This window comes from Lepidochelys kempii, chromosome 3 (genome assembly GCF_965140265.1).
Source record: "Lepidochelys kempii isolate rLepKem1 chromosome 3, rLepKem1.hap2, whole genome shotgun sequence".
NCBI classification, from domain to species: domain Eukaryota; kingdom Metazoa; phylum Chordata; order Testudines; family Cheloniidae; genus Lepidochelys; species Lepidochelys kempii.
The window spans coordinates 192,467,317-192,492,416 of record NC_133258.1 but is presented as its reverse complement, the minus strand read 5'-3'; the positions used below and the strand labels follow the sequence as shown (position 1 = coordinate 192,492,416).

The following is a 25,100-nucleotide window of genomic DNA, read 5'->3' as shown; positions in this document are numbered from 1 at the left end:
CCAAATATTAGAGTTCACCTCCCAAAGACTTCATAAATATGTTTCAATTATCTTTGGTAAATGAAATAACCAAACAATCATTCATTTTCTGATATAGTTGTAAAACTAATCTGAAAAGTTTTCAAAATAAATCACTTAAAAATGAAATCTACATCCATCTCTGAGTTGTGATGAGTATGTATTAAGGTTATAACCACCAACAAGAATGCACTTTTATGTAGAAATCCATGATTAATTCGAGTCTTCCTGACTGGTGATTTAAATCATGATTTAAAATCAATTTAATTTAAATCAAATCCACCCTGATTACAATAACTTTTAACAATAGAATCATAGAATATCAGGGTTGGAAAGGACCCCAGAAGGTCATCTAGTCCAAACCCCTGCTCAAAGCAGGACCAATTCCCAGTTAAATCATCCCAGCCAGGGCTTTGTCAAGCCTGACCTTAAAAACCTCTAAGGAAGGAGATTCTACCACCTCCCTAGGTAACGCATTCCAGTGTTTCACCACCCTCTTAGTGAAAAAGTTTTTCCTAATATCCAATCTAAACCTCCCCCACTGCAACTTGAGACCATTACTCCTCGTTCTGTCATCTGCTACCATTGAGAACAGTCTAGAGCCATCCTCTTTGGAACCCCCTTTCAGGTAGTTGAAAGCAGCTATCAAATCCCCCCTCATTCTTCTCTTCTGCAGGCTAAACAATCCCAGCTCCCTCAGCCTCTCCTCATAACTCATGTGTTCCAGTCCCCTAATGATTTTTGTTGCCCTTCGCTGGACTCTCTCCAATTTATCCACATCCTTCTTGAAGTGTGGGGCCCAAAACTGGACACACTACTCCAGATGAGGCCTCACCAATGTCGAATAGAGGGGAACGATCACGTCCCTCGATCTGCTCGCTATGCCCCTACTTATACATCCCAAAATGCCATTGGCCTTCTTGGCAACAATAAATAACAATAAATGTTAATGGGAAAGAGGAAACAAAAAGGCTAGGTTTAACCAAACAAAAAGGCCACTAATATAATTCAAGGACACTCTGTTAAGATCATGTCTGGTAAACAAGATAAATGTGGGACCAGAAATCAATAAACCAATATTGGTGTGTCAGAAATTAGGTTTAATCAGGCCTAGAAGAAAATAATGAGGAGATGGGCTACTCTGCCCACCATCCTCTTTTGGGGTCCTCAAAGAAAGACTCTGGGGGTAAAAACTAACAGAGACCAAACTAACACAATTTCTTCTTTCACTCAGCAGATGTCCGTCAACAATGACTACAGAAAACTTCAATGTCATGAACGGCAACCTCACTGTCACATGGGACTGTGGGATCTACCATGACATCATTTGGTCTTTCCCATCCTCATCCTAAAAATGTCCAGATCAGACCAGGCCAAGACGACATTACCATCTCCACTTGCTTTGGCTAAATCCCAAACCCACCCAATATGAAACAGGATTGGACTTTTAACTGTAACAGCAGCAGCAGTTAGAGGCCAGCTCAACTAAATTCTTTTCCCCAAAATGGACAATTATAATCATCTAGGAGACTGTCAAACAAGGGAAGGGGGCTCCTAATAAAACCTCTTTCCAGCTAACGGAAGAGGAACAATGGATGTTGTTAAAATGAAAGCCTTACTTAATACTTTATATTGCAAATGCTTTAATGTTTTTCCTCATCTTTTCTATATCTTAAATAGAAGGATGAAAACAATTTTAATGGTGTGTATGCCACAGTACCAAGGTGGCTGAGGTCTTTTTACTCCTGGGGGAATTCATGTCCCCCACAGATTTCTTTGCTTCCCTGCAGAAATATGACTTTCTGACAGGGAAGCAAAGGGAAGCCACAAGAGTGGTTATGCACCCCTCCACAGCAGCATGACCACGTCCTTTCGTGTGCCCGGAGCAGCTGGTGGAGAGGTAAATCACTGAAGGAGGAGGGAAGGGGGCTGGGGACACCCTGTCTGATGGCTCCTATATTGCACTGAGCTCAGCTGCTAGTCCCGGCTGGGCAGGGAAGGACAGGACTTCCTTTTCCCACACAAGACCCACCCCCAAAATCCTTCCCTGGCTGCAGGAAGCTCTCCACTCCCGCCACTTCCTGAGCCCATCACTCCTCAGCCACAAGGGAAGGGGTCACTGTATGGGTAGCTGCTCCCCCATCCACCCAACCAAAAGCACTGGCTTCCTCCGGGCCCGGGGGGTGCTCAACCCTCTGCTCCACCTCAGGCCCCACCCCCACCCGACCCTTTCCCCAAGCTCCCACCTCTGTCCCTCTCCCTCCCCCTAGCGTTCCCCCTTCCCACTCCTCCCCTTCCCTCCCGCACACCACGAAACAGCTGATCGTGGCGGGTGGTACATGCTGGCAGGGAGGGAGGCGCTGATCAGCGAGGCAGCAAGTGGGTGTGAGGCACTGCAGGGGTAGAGGGGAGCTGGCTGCCAGTGGGTGCTCAGCACCCACTAATTTTTTTTTCCATTGATGCACTGGAGCACCCGTGAAGTCAGCGTCTATGCACCCAACGACCAGGCATCTAGACGCCCCCCCATACCCAGAACCCCTTGCCGACCCTCACCACCCCATCCCCGAACCTCCACCATGCTGAGCCCCACCCCCTGCATCCAAACCCCCACCCCTACACCCAGATCACCCCCCACTCAGCACCCCACACTCAACGCCCCTTGCACGTGGGCCACCCCAATAAGCCCCCCCACACCTGGACCCCCTTTCCACCCACCCCCACTCCCCCAGTATCCAGAACCTCCCATCAAGTCCCCCACACGCAGACCCCCCTGCCGAGCCCCATCCCTCCACACCCAGACCTCCCCCCCAGCCTCAACCACCTTCCCCTAGGTGAAGACCCCCCCCTTCAGAGTCCCATTGCCCCTGCACCCGGAACCCCTCAACAAGCTCCAGTGCATCCAGATCCCCCCTGCACCCAGATTCCCCCACACAGAATCCTCTCACTCCACACTAAGATCCTGCCAGGCTGAGCCTACCTGCTCACACCTGGTATGGAGGGGCAGGGCCACAGAGTATTTCTGAGGCAGGCCTGGCCCTTGCACTGTCAGGATCAGGTTCAGCCTCACAGCCAAGTCTATGTTGGGGGCATGGGGGGGTCTGCATGGTGATCTCCCACCTCCGTGCAGCCAGTCCCCTGTGCTTCCCACTGCCATGCTAGAGCCTCCACCTTTTATTTACTGATAAATAAAATTTTCAGAAATTTTGAAATATTGTGCGCAGAATTTTTTTTTTTTGGCACACAATTCCCTCAGGGGCACTCTGTATACCAAACCCAAAACCTTGTTTAACATTGTTTAATGCTAGACAATGACAGGGTCACATTAATATATTTGACTCCTTGGGCCCATATATTCCGTCAAAATGAATGCAGCAAGACTTAAAAAGAAAACTTCAACATTGCTGCTGCTGTTCATAATTTTACTCACCAGAAAAAAAAAACGACTAGACTCAGTTTCAATGCTGCTATCCAGTCACCAGTGAAACTGTCAAGAGTTGTGTCAGTCTTTTCCTGCCACTGCTGTCTGGAAATGCCAGGAGAAACATCAGTGGTGCTCAGTGGTGTTATTCATTGGGAAGTGGGGAGAATGGAAACTGGATACAGTAGCAGAGGCCTGCCCCACTCATAGCAGCTAGGACATTCTGGAAGCAGGGAGAAGAGACAAGGGTCTCCTCCCTCCTAGCCAACATGGGTGACGGGGAGGAAGTGGAGTTTTAAGTTTAAATGAGATATACTCATATCAAACCAAAGGCAGATGTAAAAGATGAACCTCCGCATCTGGGTCACTGGGTCCCAAGACTATATTCTGCAAGAAATCCCAGTAAAATCCCCTTTCCAGTAGCTGGGCTTTTCAGCAGGACATTTGCCCATGGACCTTGCTGGTGGGCCTTTCACCACTGTATTTTTAGCTAACTATCATTCTACGGCAGTGGCTTATAGGAATTGGAGTTTTTCAACTCCTTTGATTTACCTATTTGACACAATGCAATAATGCTTACGTGGCTCAAAATTTTCTTTTGACTGTGCTGAAAGTTTTAGAAATGGTCACGTTGCTTACTTGACTTGGGTTTTTAGTCTCTGGCTTTTTAGCTGCATTTAATATAATTTAGCTTAAAAACGACCATCCACACAAACTGCTTCACAAATTTGATTTACTAATTAGGACAGCTCGTTTGTAGCTTGGGAGCTAAGATTCTTGCTGGCTGTTAAGGAGCAATACTGGCCTATTCAAAGGATTTCCAAGATTTCTTTAACACAGCTATAGAAGTATTATTTAAGGTGATCAGTTATTGAAGTATTATTTATAATTGTGAGGATTCCTCTCTATTCACAATGTAGAGCCTTAACTAACCACACAGTCAAACAACTGTCAATAACCCACAGTTAAGTTAGCCATGTTAACACACAGCACTGCTTTCCTTAGCTGCATAGTCTAAAAGTGCATTAAAAGTCCAGTGTAATTTCTATTGCGCATCCACAATATGAAATTTAATGGGTTATAACTTTTGAATGAAAATCAAAAAGTTATCTTTGATGCGAAATGCATAAACACCAAAAATTAGCTTTCTACCCCCAACCATTTTGACTGTCCAGTTGTTAAAAAAACTACTGGGAGGAATATTTTTTCCACTCTTACTCAAAAACAGATTAAGCATTTTTATTAAACCGTGCATGCACACAAAACACTAAGAACAGAAAAAATGAATCATAGGTGAAAGTTTCAGAAAATACATGGTTGAAAAATGAGATTCAGAAGAAGCGAAAGAATACTTATTTTATGCACATCAGCATTTCCAGATCAGTTAAGAACACGGTGACCATTTTAAATGTTTCTTGTCTGAAGGAAAAGGAACTGTGTGAAGCAAGTTGATATGAGAAACTGCTGTGGAGCTAAGCTGGACAAAAAGCTGGGCAACTGGATAGGAGAATTTCTATGGTCTTAAAGTTAGCATGAATGAGAGGAAAACTGCAATATCTCAAATCTGCAAATATTCTCTTCTCTTATGCATAACGTTTGCTTGTTTTGATTTTTTTTTCAACTTAGACACTAGGCAGCTAACACTTTTAAAAGTATTTTTAATTCACTAATATTGAGGTGCACAGGTATTTTCCTCTTTTCTTTTTTTTTTTTTTGGTGGCTTTTTTCATTCCTATTTAACGTATTTTAGCCTTATATCTTCATCAAGAACTCCCAGACAGCCCACGCCTAGAATGCAATATTGATTTGTTCATGAAGACACTTTTGGCTGTAATCTAGAAAAATGCTTGTTTCCACTTTGTCACACAGAATAAAGTAAATTTAGTCCCATTAGGAAATTACGTATGTTAACAGACTCTGGTAAGAACAAAGATACAATATTTGCACTTTAGCTCAAATACATTTTTATCAGTTAAATTTGCCTTGATATTCAGTATTTCTATTGCTATCATGCATATCTGTTTCTTCTGGTGACCAAAATAATCCATAAATTCTCTACGATATATGGTGTGACCCAGTGATCCAAGTGCAAGACTGGAAGACATGACATCATGAAATCTAATCCTGCTATGACAGAAAATTTAAATTCTCTAATCATCGTTCCAGGTCCACAACAGTAAAGGTCACTGGTCCAACTGAAGTATACCTAGCTATGGGAGGTCACAAGACATCAGACCTTAAATTTACATATTTTGGCTTTCATCTAGTTCTGTTTCTTCCCCACTTGTGTTTTTGTTTTTTGTTGTTGTTGTTTTTTTAAACAGACCTCTTACACTGCCAGAGTTATCATTTCTTTAGGTTACTGGCAACTTGGATACAAAATTGCTTTCACACAATGTAAAACACTAGTTTCTATATCTTGTCTTTCAAGAAAGTGGCCACTTTATGTGGTAGCCATGTTGGGTGTAAAATGAAAAAAAATGAAGTACGAAATATATTATTTTAAAATTTGACAGCCTGTCACATGTCTGGTGCCACTGGGAAGCAGAGAACAACAGGTTTCCAATGGTACAAAAGTTGCATTTTTAGCCCTCATGATTTGTAAATTCTGAGACCTCAAATTCTTATTGGGCCATTTGGTTTAGCATTGCTATTTTTCCCCCAGAGCTGGGAAATGCATCTCAACACATCTCAACAGTTATTTCTAAGTACTTGGAAAAGTCACTTAGCTTCTCTGCCTCAGTTTCCTCATTTATAAAACGAGGACAATTTTTACAAAACTGAGAGGAGTGTTGTGAGATTAGCTTGTATGGTAGTTGGAAAAGAAATAGAGCTGTTAAGTCTAGTGCATCAGATCTCTCAAATTCCAGAGGTATAAATGTCAAACATTTTTGTGAGACAAGGTAGGTGAAGTAATATCTCCTGGGACCAACACAGCTACAACTATACTCCGTACAAATCTTTTTGTGATATTTACTAAAATACTTCTTGATGATACAGGTGTAAGGATGGAAAAGAATCCGCATTTAATACAGTACATTTGTTTCATGAAGAAATTTTGCTTGAACTTTTTCAACTATACATCCAATGAGCAGCAACACTTCTATTTCTCTCTCTCCTTTTAGTTAACATATAGATCTCTGCCTTAGTGTATCCCTCAACCTTAATTTCAGTCTTTTCTTCCACCCCCAGAACTCCTCCAAAAGCAAAGGACTTTGATTATGGCTGTGCTTCATGCACAGTAATGCTTTCCCTGCGCCTGCTGATGCTTTTGAGGAAGGATTAGTGTGTAGGAAGCAAAGCACAAATCAACCACCTCTGCTTCTGGGGTCTTTCTGTGGGGAGAGCTAACACACAGAAATAAATAGATAAATAGGCGTCGGGGGGGGGGGGGGGGCTGGTAAATGCGTATAAACCAACAAGAGAAAGGGTGGAAAAATGGGGAAGCATACCACTAAGTGAACTGGTTGCTAAATAACAAAGAACAGCGTGATCATAGAGATCAATTATGCTAACTCTCCTACACAAGAAATTCACAAAATGGGATCACAAGAAGTAGGGTCAAGGAGAGAAAGGGGTCAGGAGAATCAAGAATGCAAGACTCCCCAACCTGAAATTAGAATTGTGGACAGTGCTTTAAAAAAAAAATTAATTTAAACTATGGGCAAAAGTTTTGCTTTATTTCACTGGAAAGGAAACCTGTAAGCACTTTGATTAATGGATCAAAAGCTTGCCTATCACCTATGCTTAATATCTGCATTAAGTCACTATTCTCTTACTATTTTCTTTAGCAACACTCAACAAATCATAGGAAAAAAATTACTTACTAATAGTGAATCACGCCAGAGTTACAAAATCCTGTGCTTCGTGGACGCTAGTCACCATAATATAAATCAGCCCTTGAATAAAAAGCAAACAACCAAAAAAATCCTCTCATTTCTACAATCCTTCCAGACAAGTGTTGCTCAAACATCCAATTAAGTCTGAAGTTAGATGGAAGCTACAAAACGTTCATCTTTACAAGTTAGTTCCTTTTAAAATTTGCACTACATAAATTGAAGGTGACCTGCAAAGGATTTTTGAACAACTGGATATGTCTCCCCCCACACCCTTTTTGTAAGATTCTTCATGATAGATCAAGATTAGAAAAGCAGGAGTGAGGAGAAGGAATTACAAGTAGCTATTTTTCTGTGCCCCCCCCCCTTTTTTTTTTACTCTAACAGCTTGTCTACATTACAAAGTTAAGTCAATGTAAGGCAGCTTCCCTCGTGGACCTAACTATGGAAGTGTATGCACTGCAATGCTCCTCCCATCAGTTTAACTCTCCTGCTACACCAACATAATAAAATCACCTCAACGAGATGCATAGCACTTAGGGAACCATAGTTAGAGCGACACAGTGTCGGCGTAGACACTGCATTGTTTATGTTCCTTAAGTGGCCTCCAGGTGGTATCCCAAAATGTCTATCATGACTGCTCTGGTCATTGGTTTGAACTCTGCTGCCTTGGGGCCTTGTACACAGGTATGCACTCCTCCCTTTTCAAAGCCGTAGGAATTTTTGAAATTGCTTTCCCCGTTTGCTCAGCGTGCAGAGCTCACATATCATCTGCCCAACTGACCATGCTGGCTCCCCGCAGCAAATGCACTCCTGCCTGGAGTACACCGGAGGTGGTAGATCTGTTGGGTCTGTGGAGGAAAGGAGACTGTGCAGTCACAGCTCCGCTCCAACTGCCGGAACTTTGATATCTACAGGCCGACTGCTTGTGGCATGGAGGAGAAGGGGCATGATAGGGACATGCAGCAGTGCTGTGCAAAAAAATCAAGGAGCTGAGACAGGCGTACCAAAAGACAAGGGAGGCCAACAGTCATTCTTGTGTGGCGCCAAAGACATGCTACTTCTATATGAAGCTTCACACCATCCTTGGCAGTGACCCCACCTCCACAAGTCCTGTGGATAGTTCAGGGGGGTTCGTAGACAGTGGCCAGCGGAGTGAACCCCAAGAACGACGTGGTGGATGAGGATGTGGAATTGGTGGAGGAGGATGGGGGACAGGTAACAGGGATATCCAGTGGTGTGGCAAGCCAGGAACACTTTTTGACTCTGGAGGGATATAGCTAGTCCCATCACTCCAGCTTGAAGTACCCCACTTAAACCCCCTACCCTCCAGGCCAAACTCACCAGGGCTGGGGCTCCCACCGTGATGTATGCCTGCCAAGGGAAAGTGAGAAAGTTGTATTGCTAACTTGTTTGGATTATGACTGCACTCATAATAATGCCTCTGTCTATTGTTTCTTTACCATGTGCCGACATGCCCTTGAGGATATCCTCCTGCACACCAGCTGAGTGAGTCAGGCTCATAAGGAGACAAAACAAGAGGAGTAAGGAAGACATGTTCCAGGAAGCGCTGCAATCCTCTGGTGCTTTGTATTGCAAGTAGAGAGCATGGAGAGAGGCTATCAAAGGCAAACTGCGGATGGATAGTCAGGATAGGAAACACAGGCAGGAGCTCAGGGAGCTGACATATTGAGGTCCCTGACTGAACTTCAGGCGGAACACATCCGTGCTCACCTACCCCTGCAGCCCATGCAGAACTGCCTTCCAGGCTCTCCCCACACATTCCTCACATATTCCAGGGTCGTCGCAGTACCCCAGGCACTCCACCCCAAGGGATGTTTACAATGACAGCTGGACATACACCCAGCTGTGAGAGCCTCATTGGCAAATGTGTTCCTTCCAGAAGATAGAAATGTTTGCATGACTGTTGAATAAAAATGTACTTATAGAAAGTAAATGAATCTTTATTTGTCTCTTACATACGGTGGTTGCTGCTAAAATTCTAAGACAGTGCCAAAAGGTGCATTTGCTTTGTTGCATTCTTGCATGCATAGCAATCATTACAAGGTTCATACTACAGTGCAAGAATACAATGCCTGGCTCAATGCATTACAGAAACATACATAACTGTGGCTCATTATCAAAATACTCCTTCAAAGCCTCCCTGATTCAACCAAAGCCACATTGAGCCCCTATAATAGCCCTGGTATCGGATGCTCAAAAGCCAGCTGATCCACCTCAACACTCCACCCCTACAGAAACTTCTCCTCCTTAGCTTCACAATGTAGGTTGCTATGACCATGGGAATATTTTCCTTACTGAGGTCTAACCTGCCAAAGAGGCAGCACCAGCAACCTTTTAAGCGGCCAAAGACACATTCAACAGTCATTCTGTACCTGCTGAGCCTGTTGTTGAAGCACTCACTGCTGCAGTCAAAGTTGCTGATGTAAGACTTCCTGAGCCATGGGAGCAAGGCATAGGCTGAATCTCCCAGAATCACTACTGGCATTTCAACATCTCCAATGGAAATCTTCTGGTCTGGAAAGAAAGTCCCTGCCTGCAACTTTCTGTACAGTCCAGTGTTCCTGAAGATGCACTTGTTATGCACCTTCCCTGACCAGCACGTGTTGATATCAATGAAACAACCCCAATGATATACCAGCACTTGCAATACCATAGAAAAGTAGCCCTTTCTGTTGATGTACTCCATCGCAAGATAGCACGCATATCACCACTGCCCCTCCGCAGTAAGTGAAACCCATTGCCTCAAACCCATCCACTATTTCACGCACATTGCCCAGAGTGTCAATCCTTCACAGCAGGAGGTGATTAATGGCCATGCACACTTGCAAGCATCACTGCAACCCCCATGGTGGGCTTCCCCACTCTAAACTGATTAGCAAATGATCAGCTTCCACACTGCAATTGCCAATTGCTTCTCCACCATTAGGGCAGCTCTCATTTTGGTGTCCTTGTGATAGGGAGCAGGGATGAGCACCACATACGCTTCCAGGAAGGTGGATTTACGCATCCAAAAGTTCTGCATAACAATGCGATCTTATCACTCAATGCTTGTTTCTTGGGCCCGGAACGAACAGTCCACTACGTGCAGCTCCTCCATGAATGCCAACGGCAATCTTGAATTGTTTCTGTCCATGGCACACACAACAGGGCAGATACCATGGTGTCATGATCAGAGTCACCACTGTGTTGCGTTCATAACGCTCACCAAAATACTGGAGAGCACTGCAGGATCCATGCTTTCTGACAGATGGCAGGCATGTGTTTACAGGATCTGTTGACAAGTGGCGTGAAATGTACTAGGAAACCCGTGGATTCATGGGAGGGAGAAAACTGCATCATGGGACGCTCAGCCCGCCCCCGTGAGACACTGCAAACCCTTTCCCAGAACATCCAGGGGAAGATGGTTGCAAGTTGCACAGTGGGATAGCTACCCACGGCACACTGCTCTCTGTCAATGCAAGAGTAACTACTGTGGACACGCTCCACCGTCACAAGGAGCATTGTGTGGACATGCAACTGCAGTTTAATTATAGTGGTGGATGAACGTTGATGTAACTTAAGTTGACAATGCCAAATAGGTGCATTTGCATTGTTACTGCACACACAGCGATCATGAGAAGGTTCATACCACAGTGCAAGAAAACAATGCCTGGCTCAGTGCATTACAGAAACATACATTACTGTGATTCATTGTCAAAATACTCCTTTAAAGCTTCCCTGATTTGAATAGCTCCCCGTTGAGCCTTAGAAATATCTGGAGTGTCAAGTCTGTCCTCCCCTGATTTTGCTGCAGAACTTATGGATGTTTACTGTACCTGCTAACACCTTAACTGAAGGAGGGTTTTAAATCACAGACTTAAAAATGTTTTATCAGCCATCGAAGTTAAATAAGTGTTAAAAGTTAACAGGTTCAAACACTGACTTAAAATCCCTCTCCCGCAATTGCTCAGCTTTTACTCTCCTCGGTTTTGTGATGATACCATTTTGTTAGCTCTACAGTCATTAAAATGTTCCAGCCTAGACAGGACCCATATTTCTAATATAAAAAAAAAGTTGACTTTTTTTCTTTTAATGTCAAGTCTTCATACCTTCTTTGGACATCATGATGTAAAGAGCATAATCCTCATTTTCTTTCCTTTGCAAAATTTAATTTCTAGTCACAAAACTGAGACAATATGCCCTTTAAATGTAATCTTCAAAATAAGAATCCTTTGATAAAAAGTACAAATGCCTTCACACAAGTCTAAGTTATTAAGCAAAATAACCTTAAACTTACCATTTTTCACTGTATGTACTCTAGGACCCCCCTCCCGATTGATTCTCTTCTATTACTAGCCAGCATATTCAAGCGATGGTCTATAGTAGACACATCACCTCCAGAGTAAAGGTAGGCATAATCTCCGAGTAGACAATCATGAGGTCCCGATTTTACAGAAAGCAAGAGTTAAATTAATAATCTGCTGCAATGCCCTGAATTTTTTCCCCCCACTAAAAGCACATATATATTATGTTACGTCCAGTTAAAAGATTTCTTGCTGAATTCTTATATTTCCTTTTCTCCAGGTATAAAGTTCAAAACTAGCTAGAAAAACCATGTCCCAGTGGGAAAGAAGCTATCAAAAATAATTTGTCCCAACAACATGTTTGCCCAAAACCAACATAGTTTATTTTTATAGAACTCCCCAGTAAGTTTCCCTCTGATTAAAGTAATTTTTCCCTTAGACCATATTGTCTAGATCAAACTCTGATAAATAAAGTGTGTACACTGCTTCAAGTAATCTGTAATGCACCCATCACCTTAGTATTTAGGTGCCCATTAGAAAAATATTTAAATAAGTATACTAACAAGTTCAATGTACCTCAGAATTGTGGTTCTATTTTCACTCTCACTAATGTTTATATTCAGAATACATCTCAAATCACAACTGGATTTTTTCCCCCTAAAAATATAGTCTAGTTCAAATGTGAATTAATTCACAGAAATCCAATGGCCTGTGTTATGCAGGAGATCAGACTAAATGATCACCTCAGTCCCTTCTGGCCTTACTATCTATGAAATCTTAGAATAAATCTACCTATCATGCACACTACAATACATTCACCTCAGCTCGTTTACTATAACTGCCAGTACTTTGGTCCTGCAGGAACACAAGAGAAATGTTACTTCAAACTCCGAAAACCATCATCCTATTACAAAACAAAACAAAAAAGTAAAAGTTAGAACTGAAAAATAAGATTTGATCTTAGTTTATACACATTGAGACTGGTCTCTTGCAGTGAAAGCATCCAAATTAGCACAAAGTACATTCAATTTTTCCTAAAAATGAAAGGCAGCTTAAATTATGCTGATCTTAATTTCTCAAATTAATCTATTCTTAAATTTTATCCAAATTTCAGACTTAAAGGTCAGGTCTACATCAGAAAAGGTTTTCAGAGACTGCTAGTGTAGACGCAGCTTATCCTGGCAATAAATAAATAAATAATAAAAACGCTTTTGCCCAGTATAGCGTATTATATTAGTTCCCCCAGCAAAATAAACTATACCAACAAAAGTATTTTTAACAGCATAGCTGTGTATACACTAAGGTTTTTGCTGGTATAGAAATGTTGTAAAAAAGACACCTTCACCCAATATGACTATGCTGGCAAAAGTTTCTCACAAGGCAGTGAAAAATTAGGGTGAGTATAAAGACCTTTCACAGACACACAAAAATACATCTCACCGTTCAGGAACTCTTTCTTGTAATTTGTGCACATTAATAAGCATCAGAGAAACCTTCAAGAAATTCTTCTCATATAACCTTGGCTAATGACTGCATTAATGTAATTATAATGTAATGAAAGCTACATATCGTTCAGTTATTAGATGTACATACAACAACTGGAAGCACTGCAGTGGTAACATGGCTTCAAATAGTAAAGGTTTGTTTTGTTTTTAAGTCCTGATTTTATTACCACTTTTTCAGAACAGGGAAGGGATTTGATAGCCTTAGTGTTTTCTATGTATTTCAAATGTTTGGCAGTAGCTTTCCAGAACCACAATTCAAAACAAAGCAAGCCTCTAAAATGTTTCCCTAACAAAATATTTCTAACAGAAAGTAAAGGCACAATTACAAGATCAGTCGAAACATGCAGCATAATATTTTACCATAGCTTTGCTGCACAGTAAAAAGGAAAGTTGGCAATTGTGTTTTTAAAAATAAAAACAAAAGGAAATCCATTTTTGGTTCACACGCACTGCTAGATTTAACATGTAATGGTGATAAACAGCTGGTTTTGCACATAAGGGAAGAAGAGCTGGGAATGAATAGCTCCAATTGTATACATTTCCCAATTCCAAAACTGAAACTTTGACAGAAGTCACCCTGCAGCCAGGGGTATCGGATAATTTAGCATAAAATAAATGTTTATTAAAAAGGGCGTTGATTTCTTGGCACGAGTGGTAAGCAGGAGATACCCCTAGTGTCGACGTAAAATACTACAGCATAGAATACCATATGTCTGGATTAATTTTACGGCAGTAAAAGGGAAATTTAAATCGCTATGATTTTAAAAAGACAACCCCTTCATGCACACCGTGATATACTGCAAACCTTCTTACAACATCCAAAAATCTACATACAGATCACAGTTACTGTAAGATTTACAAACTCTGAGCAATAAAGTCTGCCATGGGCGACGTACATTGTAGCCTTCCGGGTCTGCACATGAGAAGCAAACGCTGCTGCACCAAAGCGCAAAAAAAAAAAAAAAAAAAAAAAAAAACCACCCTGCAAGACTGCAAAATAACCACCACGGAACAGCACCACTGAGCAATGGCAGAGAAACGCAGGACTACATCTGGGAAACAGATGAAGAGCAGCCTAGGATTCAATCCTGTTTCAGAGATGGGAGGGGGCCCGGGGACGCTGAGGTTGGGGGCAGGGGAGGGGAGGGCATAAAGGCAGAGGAGCAGCGGCGTGGGGATACACGATAGCGAGGGGAAGGGTAGGTGAGGGGGATGACGGGGTCTGAGGACGGGGGGATGGGCTGTTACTGACAGGGTGGCAGGAAAAGACTGTAGGGGGTCATGTGGGAGGAGACAGGAGATATCTGGAAGCGGCCTGGGGGGCGCAGCGGGGGTACCCGGAGGCGGCGCGGGCCTGGAGGGCGGGACAATCCGGAGGCGGACGAGACAGGGGGTATCTGGAGCTGGCCTCGGCGTGGCGGGGACGGGGACACGGGTAGCTGGAGGCTGCCGGGGGGCGGGAGGTCAGCTGGAGGCGGCCCAGGGGAGGGGACCGGGGTATCTGGAGGCGACCCAGGCACGGAGGTAGCTGGGGTTGCGGCCGGGACACGGGGGTGGGGAGGGGACGAGGATATCTGGAGGCGGCCCGGGCATGGCGGAGGGGAGGGCCCGGTCCCGCGGGAAGCAGGACGGGGGCGGCTCCTAAGGGCCGTTGCCGTCCCCGCTCCCTCCCGATCTCTGCCCCAGACCCGCAGGACCAGGCTGGGTCTGGAATTTTCTGCCGGGCCCGGTGCAGGGGGCTCGGCGGGCGGGGGAGGGGAAGCGGGGGCTGCTCACCATGGTGGCGGGTGGGTGTTGGGAGCCTCCCCGCAGCTGGATCCGCCGAGTGCCGGTCTCAGTAGCCGCCCGCGCCCGCTCAGTCCCGCCGCGCTGCCGCTGACGGTTTCGCTGCAGTGGCTCGCGCTGACCCGCAACCTCACCGAGAGGGAGGGAAGAAGAGCGAGCGAAGAGCGGCAGCACAGGGCGGAGCAGCCAACATCCGGGCACCCCCGCCACCAGGGGCTAATTTGCATACGGGCGGGGGAGACCGCGCGGGACGTTCTGTCGTTTCAGCCGGGGGAGGTTGGAGGTTGGTCACATAGGGGTGTGTAAAATGGCGGCTGCCGGCCGGATCTGGGTTAGCCCTCGCGCGGAGCGGGAAGTGGGTCCCCTCGGCCCCTGCTTCCTGTAGCTCGTGGAGGGAGTTTCCGCTGGGGGCTGGTTCTCCTGGGCCTGTTGCCCCACATGGGGCCCCTCTCCGGACCCCCGTCGACTTCCACCCTCAGCTCCCTCTCCCAAGCTTCGTTTCTCCCTCGGCTGGGGGGCAGGAGCCCCCTACAGGCAGGGAGGTCTGTGCCACTGTGTTGCCTCCTTTTCTCTCTTTGCCCTGGGGGGAGGCTTTCCTGTCCCTGCCCAAACCGTCTGCCTGGGGCCCTTTAGAGACACTGGGGCTAAAGCTGTTTCCTTTTGGGTTGTCTTATGCCCTGGTTAACGTGGGGGAGGGAAGGAATAATCCGTGTTTCGCACAAAGTGATGTTCTCTACAACCATCACCACCTGCCCCCTTGATGATTTATCTTGCCTCCTCAGCCTTTTTGTTCATTGGATTCCCCCAGAGAGGGCTGCAGAGGTGGCTACCCCACCACACGCTTAAGTGCACATGGGGAGGGATCTGATTGTGGCGGTTACCTTCTGTGTGTGGATCTGGGTAGGATGAGCCGATCCTGTGTTACTGGCTGCTACCCTCCACCAGTTGTGGTATCACTTCACTGGAGTCTTCATGCTGAAATGCCCCCAAATAATATTTTACCTCTATCATTTCTAGCCAAGTGCTTTCAGTGTGTCTTTGATGTTAATGCAATTAATTATGCAAAACTAAGATTATTGACAGGTTTCAGAGTAGCAGTCATGTTAGTCTGTATCCGCAAAAAGAAAAGGAGGACTTGTGGCACCTTAGAGACGAACAAATTTTTTGAGCATAAGCTTTTGTGAGCTAGAGCTCACTTCACTGGATGCATTCAGTGAAAAATATAGTGGGAAGATCTATATACACAGAGAAAATTAAACAATGGGTGTTACCATACACACTGTAACGAGAGTGATCAGGTAAGGTGAGCTATTACCAGCAGGAGAGAAAAAAGACCTTTTGTAGTGATAATCAAGATAGGCCATTTCCAGCAGTTGACAAGAACATGTGAGGAACAGTGAGGGCAGGGGGAATAAACATGGGGAAATAGTTTTACTTTGTGTAATGACACATCCACTCCCAGTCTTTATTCAAGCCTAAGTTAATTGTGTCCAGTTTGCAAATTAATTCCAATTCAGCAGTCTCTTGTTGGAGTCTGGTTTTGAAGTTTTTTTGTTGAAGAATTGCCACTTTTAGGTCTGTAATCGAGTGACCAGAGAGATTGAAGTGTTCTCCGACTGGTTTTTGAATGTTATAATTCTTGATGTCTGATTTGTGTCCATTTATTCTTTTACATAGAGACTGTCCGGTTTGGCCAACGTACATGGCAGAGAGGCATTGCTGGCACATGATGGCATATATCACATTGGTAGATGTGCAGGTGAACGAGCCTCTGATAGTGTGGCTGATGTGATTTAGGCCCTATGACGGTGTGCCCTGAATAGATATGTGGACACAGTTGGCAACGGGCTTTGTTGCAAGGATAGGTTCCTGGGTTAGTGGTTCTATTGTGTGGTGTGTGGTTGCTGGTGAGTATTTGCTTCAGGTTGGGGGGCTGTCTGTAAGCAGGGACTGGCCTGTCTCCCAAGATCTGTGAGAGTGATGGGTTGTCCTTCAAGATAGGTTGTAGATCCTTGAAGATGCGTTGGAGAGGTTTTAGTTGGGGGCTGAAGGTGATGTCTAGTGGCGTTCTGTTATTTTCTTTGTTGGGCCTGTCCTGTAGTAGGTAACTTCTGGGTACTCTTCTGGCTCTGTCAATCTGTTTCTTCACTTCAGCAGGTGGGTATTGTAGTTGTAAGAATGCCTGATAGAGATCTTGTAGGTGTTTGTTTCTGTCTGAGGGGTTGGAGCAAATGCGGTTGTATTGTAGAGCTAGGCTGTAGACAATATTATTGAGCTACTGGATAGTGGCATTCTGCCTAAAAGTGCTTATATAGCACTAACATATATATGGCATTTTACAAAGTGACATTCCCTGCCCTGAAGCGCTTACAAATTAGTTATAAGAAGTGGTGCTATATAAGTGCAAATAATATAGGGAATGGAGCCTGAGTACCTTTTCAGGGCTAGCTTTTAGGACAGTAATTGCTGGCATGAGTAAGATCGGCCTTCAGAAAATGACCTATTTATACTGTAAGATGGTAAGTAGGCCAGCAGATGCTTTATTAGGAAAGACTTTATGAAGGGTAAAGTGAAATATTAAGTAAAAGTGGTTTTACTTTGCATTCCTTTAGCGGCTGTAGGTTACAACTGCCACCTTATGGCATTTACTGTGCAGATCAGAACTTTTTGTGTTGACTATCAATACAATATGACACGGTTCTGATAAATGAGGTAGAGAGATGAAAATAAATATAAAATATTACCATGTTGATATCCCTTAAGAATAATCATGCAGAAACAGTTACACTGATGTCATTTTGCAGGCATTTGATTTTTTAATGACATTTTATTGACAAATCAATCCTACCAAATTCAGGATGATAGCTTTTTGGGGGGAGGAGTAGGGGAAATCATTTAATTTAGCACTAAGCTAATCGTTTCCAGCTTTATCATTGAGAACAAAGGTCCCCAAACTGGACTGTGAATTTCATCCCTTTCTAGCCTGTTATCAAAGGAGTGAATTGTCCCCCCACTCTTGTCTTGCTATCTGAGTGGGAGACGGAGCTGGCTTACGACTTGATGACTCAGTGCAAGAACAGGTTTCAGAGTAACAGCCGTGTTAGTCTGTATTCGCAAAAAGAAAAGGAGTACTTGTGGCACCTTAGAGACAAACAAATTTATTTGAGCATAAGCTTTCGTGAGCTACAGCTCACTTCATTGGATGCATACTGCGGAAACTGCAGAAGACATTATATACACAGAGACCATGAAACAATACCTCCTCCCACCCCACTCTCCTGCTGGTAATAGCTTATCTGGGCTATAACCAGCAGGAGAGTGAGTTTGGGGGGGGGGGGGGGGGGGAGGGTGAGAAAACCTGGATTTGTGCTGGAAATGGCCCAACTTGATTATCATACACATTGTAAGGAGAGTGATCACTTTAGATAAGCTATTACCAGCAGGAGAGTGGGGTGGGAGGAGGTATTGTTTCATGGTCTCTGTGTATATAATGTCTTCTGCAGTTTCCACAGTATGCATCCGATGAAGTGAGCTGTAGCTCACGAAAGCTTATGCTCAAATAAATTGGTTAGTCTCTAAGGTGCCACAAGTACTCCTTTTCTTAGTACAAGAACAGTGGTCCCTGCGTGGTCACTCTTTCTGCTTGTGCCTGGGGCCAACTTGTCAACTCTCTAAGAAGTAACTAGACTCTTGAAATCAGGTGTTAGTGAGCAAAGGCAGTAAAAGAGGAACTAAGGGTCAGCTATCCCCTGAAAGAGGCTATTAACATTTTTGAGGAAACTAGATCACTGGGTGAAACGTGAAGTTTTATCACAGATTAGAAACTTCTGGCTAAAAGACAGGGTAAGAAAAAATGGACAGTTTTCAACATGGCAAAAGATGAAGAGTGGAGTACTGTAGGTTCCATAGTAGGCATGATGTTTAGTATTTGTTAGAAATATCTGAGAAATATGGTGAACTGTGAGGTGACAAAATGTAGATGACTCAGTTCTGGAGGTTAGTCTGAGTTTGAGTTGACTTGGAGAAATTGACAAAGACCTAACAACGGTGAATGAACAGTATGGTGACACACACAGTTCACTGTTGATAAATGCAAGATAATGCACAGTGGAAGAAACAATTTTTAAAAAGTCACATATTTCTGAATGCTAAATTAACAGCAAACAATCAAGAAGTACCTTAATGACTAAAGAATCTTGGCCCTGCCACTGTCAAAGATCAGTACTAGACGAGGTGGATCACTAGTCTGCTCTGGTATGGGAGTTACTGTATTCATATTTTGTCACACATTCATTGCCATGATAATAGATACTGTATGCTTGTGTAACTGTGCTCTTGTAAATTAATCCAAACTCTATAACACAGATGCTAATAAAACAGTCTTAACTTTTACTAGTGATGCTATTACTCAAAATACAGCTTTCTCAGGGGCAGCATTGCCATGTACATTTAGGCCCCAGACTTGTTTTACAAAACCTAAGATCAACCGAAATGTTTCCATGACTCTTAAAATTCCAAAGGAAAAAAATAGCTTCAATTTAAAATTCTGCTGTGTTTGCATCCCTAAGGCTGCAACCCTACTGAGTATATGAGAACCAGGAAGTGAAATTGACTAGATGTTGACTGTAACTGAAAATGAATCTGACTAGTCTAATTTTATTGCCCAACCTGAATGAAATGAGAGAGAAGCAAATGGCATTAACGAGAAAGAATGCACTAACTTTAAAATTCTTAACCTTATTCATGTAAGGCTAACGAAACAGCTCAACTTTTTTTCCCCCAAATACATCATTTTTATCCTGTAGTACAATAGCTAATAGTTCAGAAGCTCTTCAACACAAAGCCCTGGTCTACACTATGGGGTTAGGTTGAATTTAGTCACCTTAGATCGATTTTAAAATGAATGCATCTACACAACCAACCCCTTTCTGTCGACCTAAAGGGCTCTTAAAATCCAGCGAGGGGAGTAGCGCTAATATAGCCCTTGCTGGGTCAAATTTGGGGTAGTGCAGATGCAATTCTATGGTATTGGCCTCTGGGAGCTATCGCAGAGTGCTCCAATATGACCGCTCTGGACAGCACTTTCAACTCTGATGTACTAGCCAGGTACACAGGAAAAGCCCCAGGAAATTTTGAATTTCATTTCCTGTTTGGTCAGCATGGTGAGCTCAGCAGCACAGGTGACCATGCAGTCCCCCCAGAATCGCAAACGAGCTCCAGCATGGACCGAAAGGGAGACACTGGATCTGATTGCTGTATGGGGAGAAGAATCTGTGCAGGCTGAACTCCGATCAAAACGAAGAAATGCTAATATATATGCCAAAATCGCACAGGGCATGGTAGAGAGAGGCTAAACAGGGGGACACAGCAGTGCTGCGTGAAAGTCAAGGAGCTCAGGCAAGCCTACCAAAAGACAAAGAAGGCAAACAGTCACTCCGGGTCAGAGTCCCATACATGCAGCTTCTATGATCAGCTGCATGGCATTCTGGGGGGGATCACACCACTATGCTACCACTGTCCATGGACACCTGAAAGGGTGGAGTCTCACACAACAGGGAGGGGGATGCTCAGCAGACAAGTGGTAAATCTGTTCTTCCTGGCAGCCAGGACCTTTTCATCACCCTGGAGCCAATACCCTCCCAAGGCGGGATCTCCGACCTTGAAGCTGGAGAAGGCAGCTCTGGTGAGTGCACGTTTGTAACTACAGTACAGGGTTTAAAAGCAATAGTGTTTAATGTTTGATTTGCCCTGAAGAATTGGGATGCATTCGTGGCCAGTACAGCTACTGGAAAAGTGTCTGGAGATGGAGCAGGAATCCTCCAGGGACATCTCCATGAAGCTGTCCTGGAGGTACTCTGAAAGCCTTTGCAGAAGATTTCTGGGGAGGGCTTCCTTATTGTGTCCTCCACAGTACTTTACCATGGTACTTTACCATGCCAAGCCAGTAACAAGTAGTCTGGAATCATTGCAGCACAAAGCATGGCAGCGAATGGTCCTGGGTTTTGGTAGCATTCAAGCAACATTAAGTCTTTTATCTTTCTGTGTTAGCCTCAGGAGAGTGATATCATTCATGGTCACCTGGTTGAAATAGGGGGATTTTTGTAAGGGAACAGTAAAAAGACCCCGTTCATGCTGGGTTATTTGCCCTTGGCAAAAAGGGATCATCCCGGAGAATAGCTATGCGGCGGGGGGAGGGGTGAAGGGATCATCCCAGAGAATAGCCACGCGGTGGGGTGGGGAGAGGTCTGTGCCGCATCCCCTCTTTTTAAACGTGAAACCCAACCGGCATTGCTTGCTATGGGAAAGGATGGTGCTGCAGTTTTAAACCATTCCCACATGTGTTGAAGGCGTAAGAAGCCAAACCCGCGTACCAAAAGGCTTACCATGGCTGCCTGGAAACTGAATTCTGTTGACCAGCCGTTTGTGATATGTCACCATGCCGGCAGGCGCTCATTATAAAAGGCAAAATGTGACCTTGTACCTAAAGCACATGTGCTGTCTGCTGTGAATTGCTTGATTCACTGTGAAAGAGTCTCCCTTTGGTTCTCAGAAATGTATCTTCTTAAATTTTACTCTCCCTTTTTATCTCCCCCCCCCCCACTCCAGGAGCTAATGTTTCTATGCTCCCCCTATCATCTCCATCCCTGAGGTTATCGCAGATTAGAAGGCGAAAAAAACGCACTCGCAATGACACGTTTTCTGAGCTCGTGCAGTCCTCCTGCACTGACGGGGGCATTCAGTGGCAGAGGCCAGGAAAGCATTAAGTGACCATGAAGAGCAGAGGCAGGAGGTGATGCTGAGGCTAAAGGGGGAGCAAAGGGACATGATGAAGCATCTATTGGAGCTGCAGGAAAGCCAACAAGAGCACAAACCCCTGCTGCATCCATTGTATAACTGCCTGCGCTCCTCCCCAAGTTCCATATCCTCCTCACCCAGACGCCCAAGAACACAGTGCGGGGGGAGGCTCTGGGCACCCAGCCACTCCACTCCAGAAGATGGCCCAATCAACAGAAGGCTGTCATTCAAACAGTTTTGATTTGTAGTGTGGCTACAATAAGCAATGTGGCCTTGTCCTTCCCTCCTCCCTCACTCCACCCCACCCAGGCTACCTTGTCAGTTATCTCACTTTTTTTAATTAATAAAGAAAGAATGCATGGTTTCAAAACAATAGTTACTTTATTTCCTTTGCCAGCTGTGATCGAAGTGGGGCGGGTGGTTGGCTTACAGGGAATTAAAATCAACAAGAGGGGTGGGTTTGCAGCAAGCAGAAACACACACAACTCTCACACTGTAGCCTGGCCAGTCATGAAACTGGTTTTTAAAGCCTCTCTGATGTGCAGCGTGCCTAGCTGTGCTCTTCTAATCGCCCTGGTGTCTGGCTGCTCAAAATCGGCCTCCAGGCAATTTGCTTCAACCTCCCACCCCGCCATAAACATTTCCCCCTTACTCTCACAGATATTATGGAGCACGCAGCAATAACAATGGGAATGTTGGTTGCGCTGAGGTCTAACCTAGTCAGCAAAGAGTGCCGGCAAGCTTTTAAACGTCCAAAGGCACATTCTACTACCTTTCTGCACTTGCTCAGCCTATAGTTGAACTGCTCCTTACTGTTGTCCAGGCTGCCTGTGTACGGCTTCATGAGCCATGGGAGCAAGGGGTAGGCTGGGTCCCCAAGGATAATTGTAGGCATTTCAACATCTCCAACAGTAATTTTCTGGTCTGGGAAGTAAGTCCCTTCTTGCAACTGCTCGAACAGTTTGGAGTTCCTAAAGATGTGAGCGTCATGCACCTTTCCCGGCCATCCCACGTTGATGTCGGTGAAACATCCCTTGTGATCCACCAGTTCGTGCAGCACCAAAGAGAAGTATCCCATGCAGTTTACGCACTGGTTGGCAAGGTGGTCCGGTGCCAAGATAGGGATATATGTTCCATCTGTCGCCCCACCACAGTTAGGGAACCCCATTGCACCAAAGCCATCCAGTATCACCTGTACATTTCCCAGAGTCACTACCCTTGATAGCAGAACGTCAGTGATTGCATTGGCTACTTGGATCACAGCAGTCCGCACAGTAGACTTGCCCACTCCAAATTGATTCCCGACTGACTGGTAGCCGTCAGGCGTTGCAAGCTACCACAGGGCTATTGCCACTCGCTTCTCAACTATTAGCGCAGCTCTCATCTTAGTATTCCTGTACTTCAGGGAAGGGGATAGCAACTCACAAAGTTTGAGGAAAGTGGCCTTACGCATACAAAAGTTTTGCAGCCACTGTGAATCATCCCATACCTGCAACACTATGTGGTCCCACCAGTCTGTGCTTGTTTGCTGGGCACAGAATCAGCGTTCCACTGTATCAACCAGCCCCACTGCTGACACAATCTCCCAATTGCCACAGCCCGTGCTTGAGGAACATCTGTGTCCGTGTCCTCATCACAATCGTCCTCTTAGCCCGGTTTTGCACATACTCCAGGATAAAGTGTGAGGTGTTTACAATGCTCACAACAACAGCGGTGAGCTGAGCGTGCTCCATGCTTGCCATGGTATGACGTCTGCACGGGTAACCCAGGAAAAAAGGCATGAAACAATTGTCTGCCGTTGCTTTCATGGAGGGAGGGAGAGGCAACTGACGACATGTACCCAAAATCACCCTCAACAATGTTTTGCCCCATCAGGCATTGGGAGCTTTACCCAGAATTCCAATGGGCAGCAGAGACTGCGGGAACTGTGGGATTGCTACCCACAGTGCACCGCTCCATAAGTCGATGCCAGCCACAGTATTGAGGACATACTCCACCGACTTAATGCCCTTAATGGGGACATACACAATCAACTGTATAAAATCGATTTCTAAAAATTGACTTCTACAAAATTGACCTAATTTCATAGTGTAGACATACCCAAAGACAAATGGGAGGACACACTAAAATGAACTAATTGTGAAGTACCATCTCTCTATTATGCTATTGTGTGTTGAGCCATACTAGCTATTTTTACCTGCTTATTTCCTACAGTTCTTTTAGTGGTTTGCTTTTCTCTGGTGTACTTACCATTCTTTTATAAGATGTTAAAAATACAATACCAGTGTTTACTGGTGGTGCACATGCTTGTAACACTGTGTACTAAACACTGAATAGTACTCATTAATATTCTTCACTGCATTTGTTCCTTTGTGCCTGAATGTCAGTCTGGCGTAGTATTTTTGCAAATGTATTTATTTTAAAATATTTTTTTAGAACAAGCTTCAGAAAATTTCATTGCTTAACACTTCCTGTTTGGCTCTTGAGTAAGTTTTCTTTGCAGCATAATTACTTCAGTTCAAACTAGAATAAGTATGTATTTTATCCTCTAACCAAAATGTCTATCCACACAGATAAAATTAAAGTTAACTCTGTGCTTATTGGGGCTCCTCAGCAACATTAATAGTAAAGGTGCAGTTTGCAGAAAGGTTGCCTACTAAATTTAACTTAATAAATTATACAACAGAAAAACATGGATATCCATTTTAATTAAAACTACCCTATAAATCTTCCTGACTGCTTATCTAACTAGAATCTAGCTCTATTTTTTTCCTTACATAACTGAATTTTTTTCCTTAATTAACTTACTTTGGGGTGTTTTTTCAGTATATAAATTTTGAACTTTTTTGAATAAAGTCCAATGTTTACACTGGTCCCTCTGTGTTCTGAGCAGATCCTTTTTATCTTGGGCTTCTATTTTCTTGGTGTGTATTTCATTTTTGAGGGGTTATTTTTAGCAATTTTTACATTTTATGTAATGTCAAAAATCAGGGTTTTTTGGCTTTCTCTTTGTAGTGTAATGAGTAATGTATAGTATATTATACATTACTCATTATGGTATACACCGCTGTAATGGAGCAATATTTGTAATGTTCCCAATGTAATGTTTCAAACAGCACCACATTAAAGCGCACTAGGGAACGTTTAGTGCACACCAGGAGAGTTTACACAAACAAATTAATGCACAATATGTTAGTGCACGTTAGAAATTGCACCCCCATAGTTGGCATTGTGGCTCCGTGTAGACAAGCAGTTAGACACAAGTAAATATTTTCAGTGTTTTTGTGTTTATTGGTTAAACACCAATTTCTGATTTATTGTTTTGGGTTTTTTGGTATTTGTGGTGTTTTATTGATTATCAGTTAAAAACCAAAAATCAGGATAAAAATAGGGCATCTATCTTACCCTGTATTTTGTCTCTTCACACCTCATTCAC

The 25,100-nt window shown here is 44.0% G+C and overlaps 1 protein-coding gene and 1 long non-coding RNA gene across 5 annotated transcripts in view; one reads left to right on the top strand and one right to left on the bottom strand.

Annotated features, from left to right (window-relative positions):
- PPP3R1 (protein phosphatase 3 regulatory subunit B, alpha) overlaps positions 1-15,083 on the bottom strand; it is an 87,066-nt gene extending 71,983 nt beyond the window's left edge. Inside the window, exons 1-2 of one of the 4 annotated variants that reach the window (XM_073339461.1) lie at positions 14,861-15,082; positions 12,399-12,483 (exon numbers count right to left, since the gene is read on the bottom strand). Coding sequence is in view for 2 of the 4 variants with exons in the window: in XM_073339459.1 (XP_073195560.1) it covers positions 14,861-14,863 (3 nt within the window). In the remaining 2 variants the exon portion in view is untranslated. Of the gene's footprint in view, positions 1-11,572; positions 12,334-12,398; positions 12,484-14,860 lie in introns of those variants that run through there. The other 3 variants (XM_073339458.1, XM_073339459.1, XM_073339460.1) reach the window with 3 other exon arrangements.
- Positions 15,084-15,104: 21 nt separating this feature from the next.
- On the top strand, positions 15,105-22,086 carry LOC140909652 (uncharacterized). The gene is made up of 3 exons (XR_012158311.1): positions 15,105-15,411; positions 20,473-20,552; positions 21,476-22,086. It is a non-coding gene; the product is annotated as an uncharacterized lncRNA (long non-coding RNA).
- Positions 22,087-25,100: the final 3,014 nt, after the last annotated feature.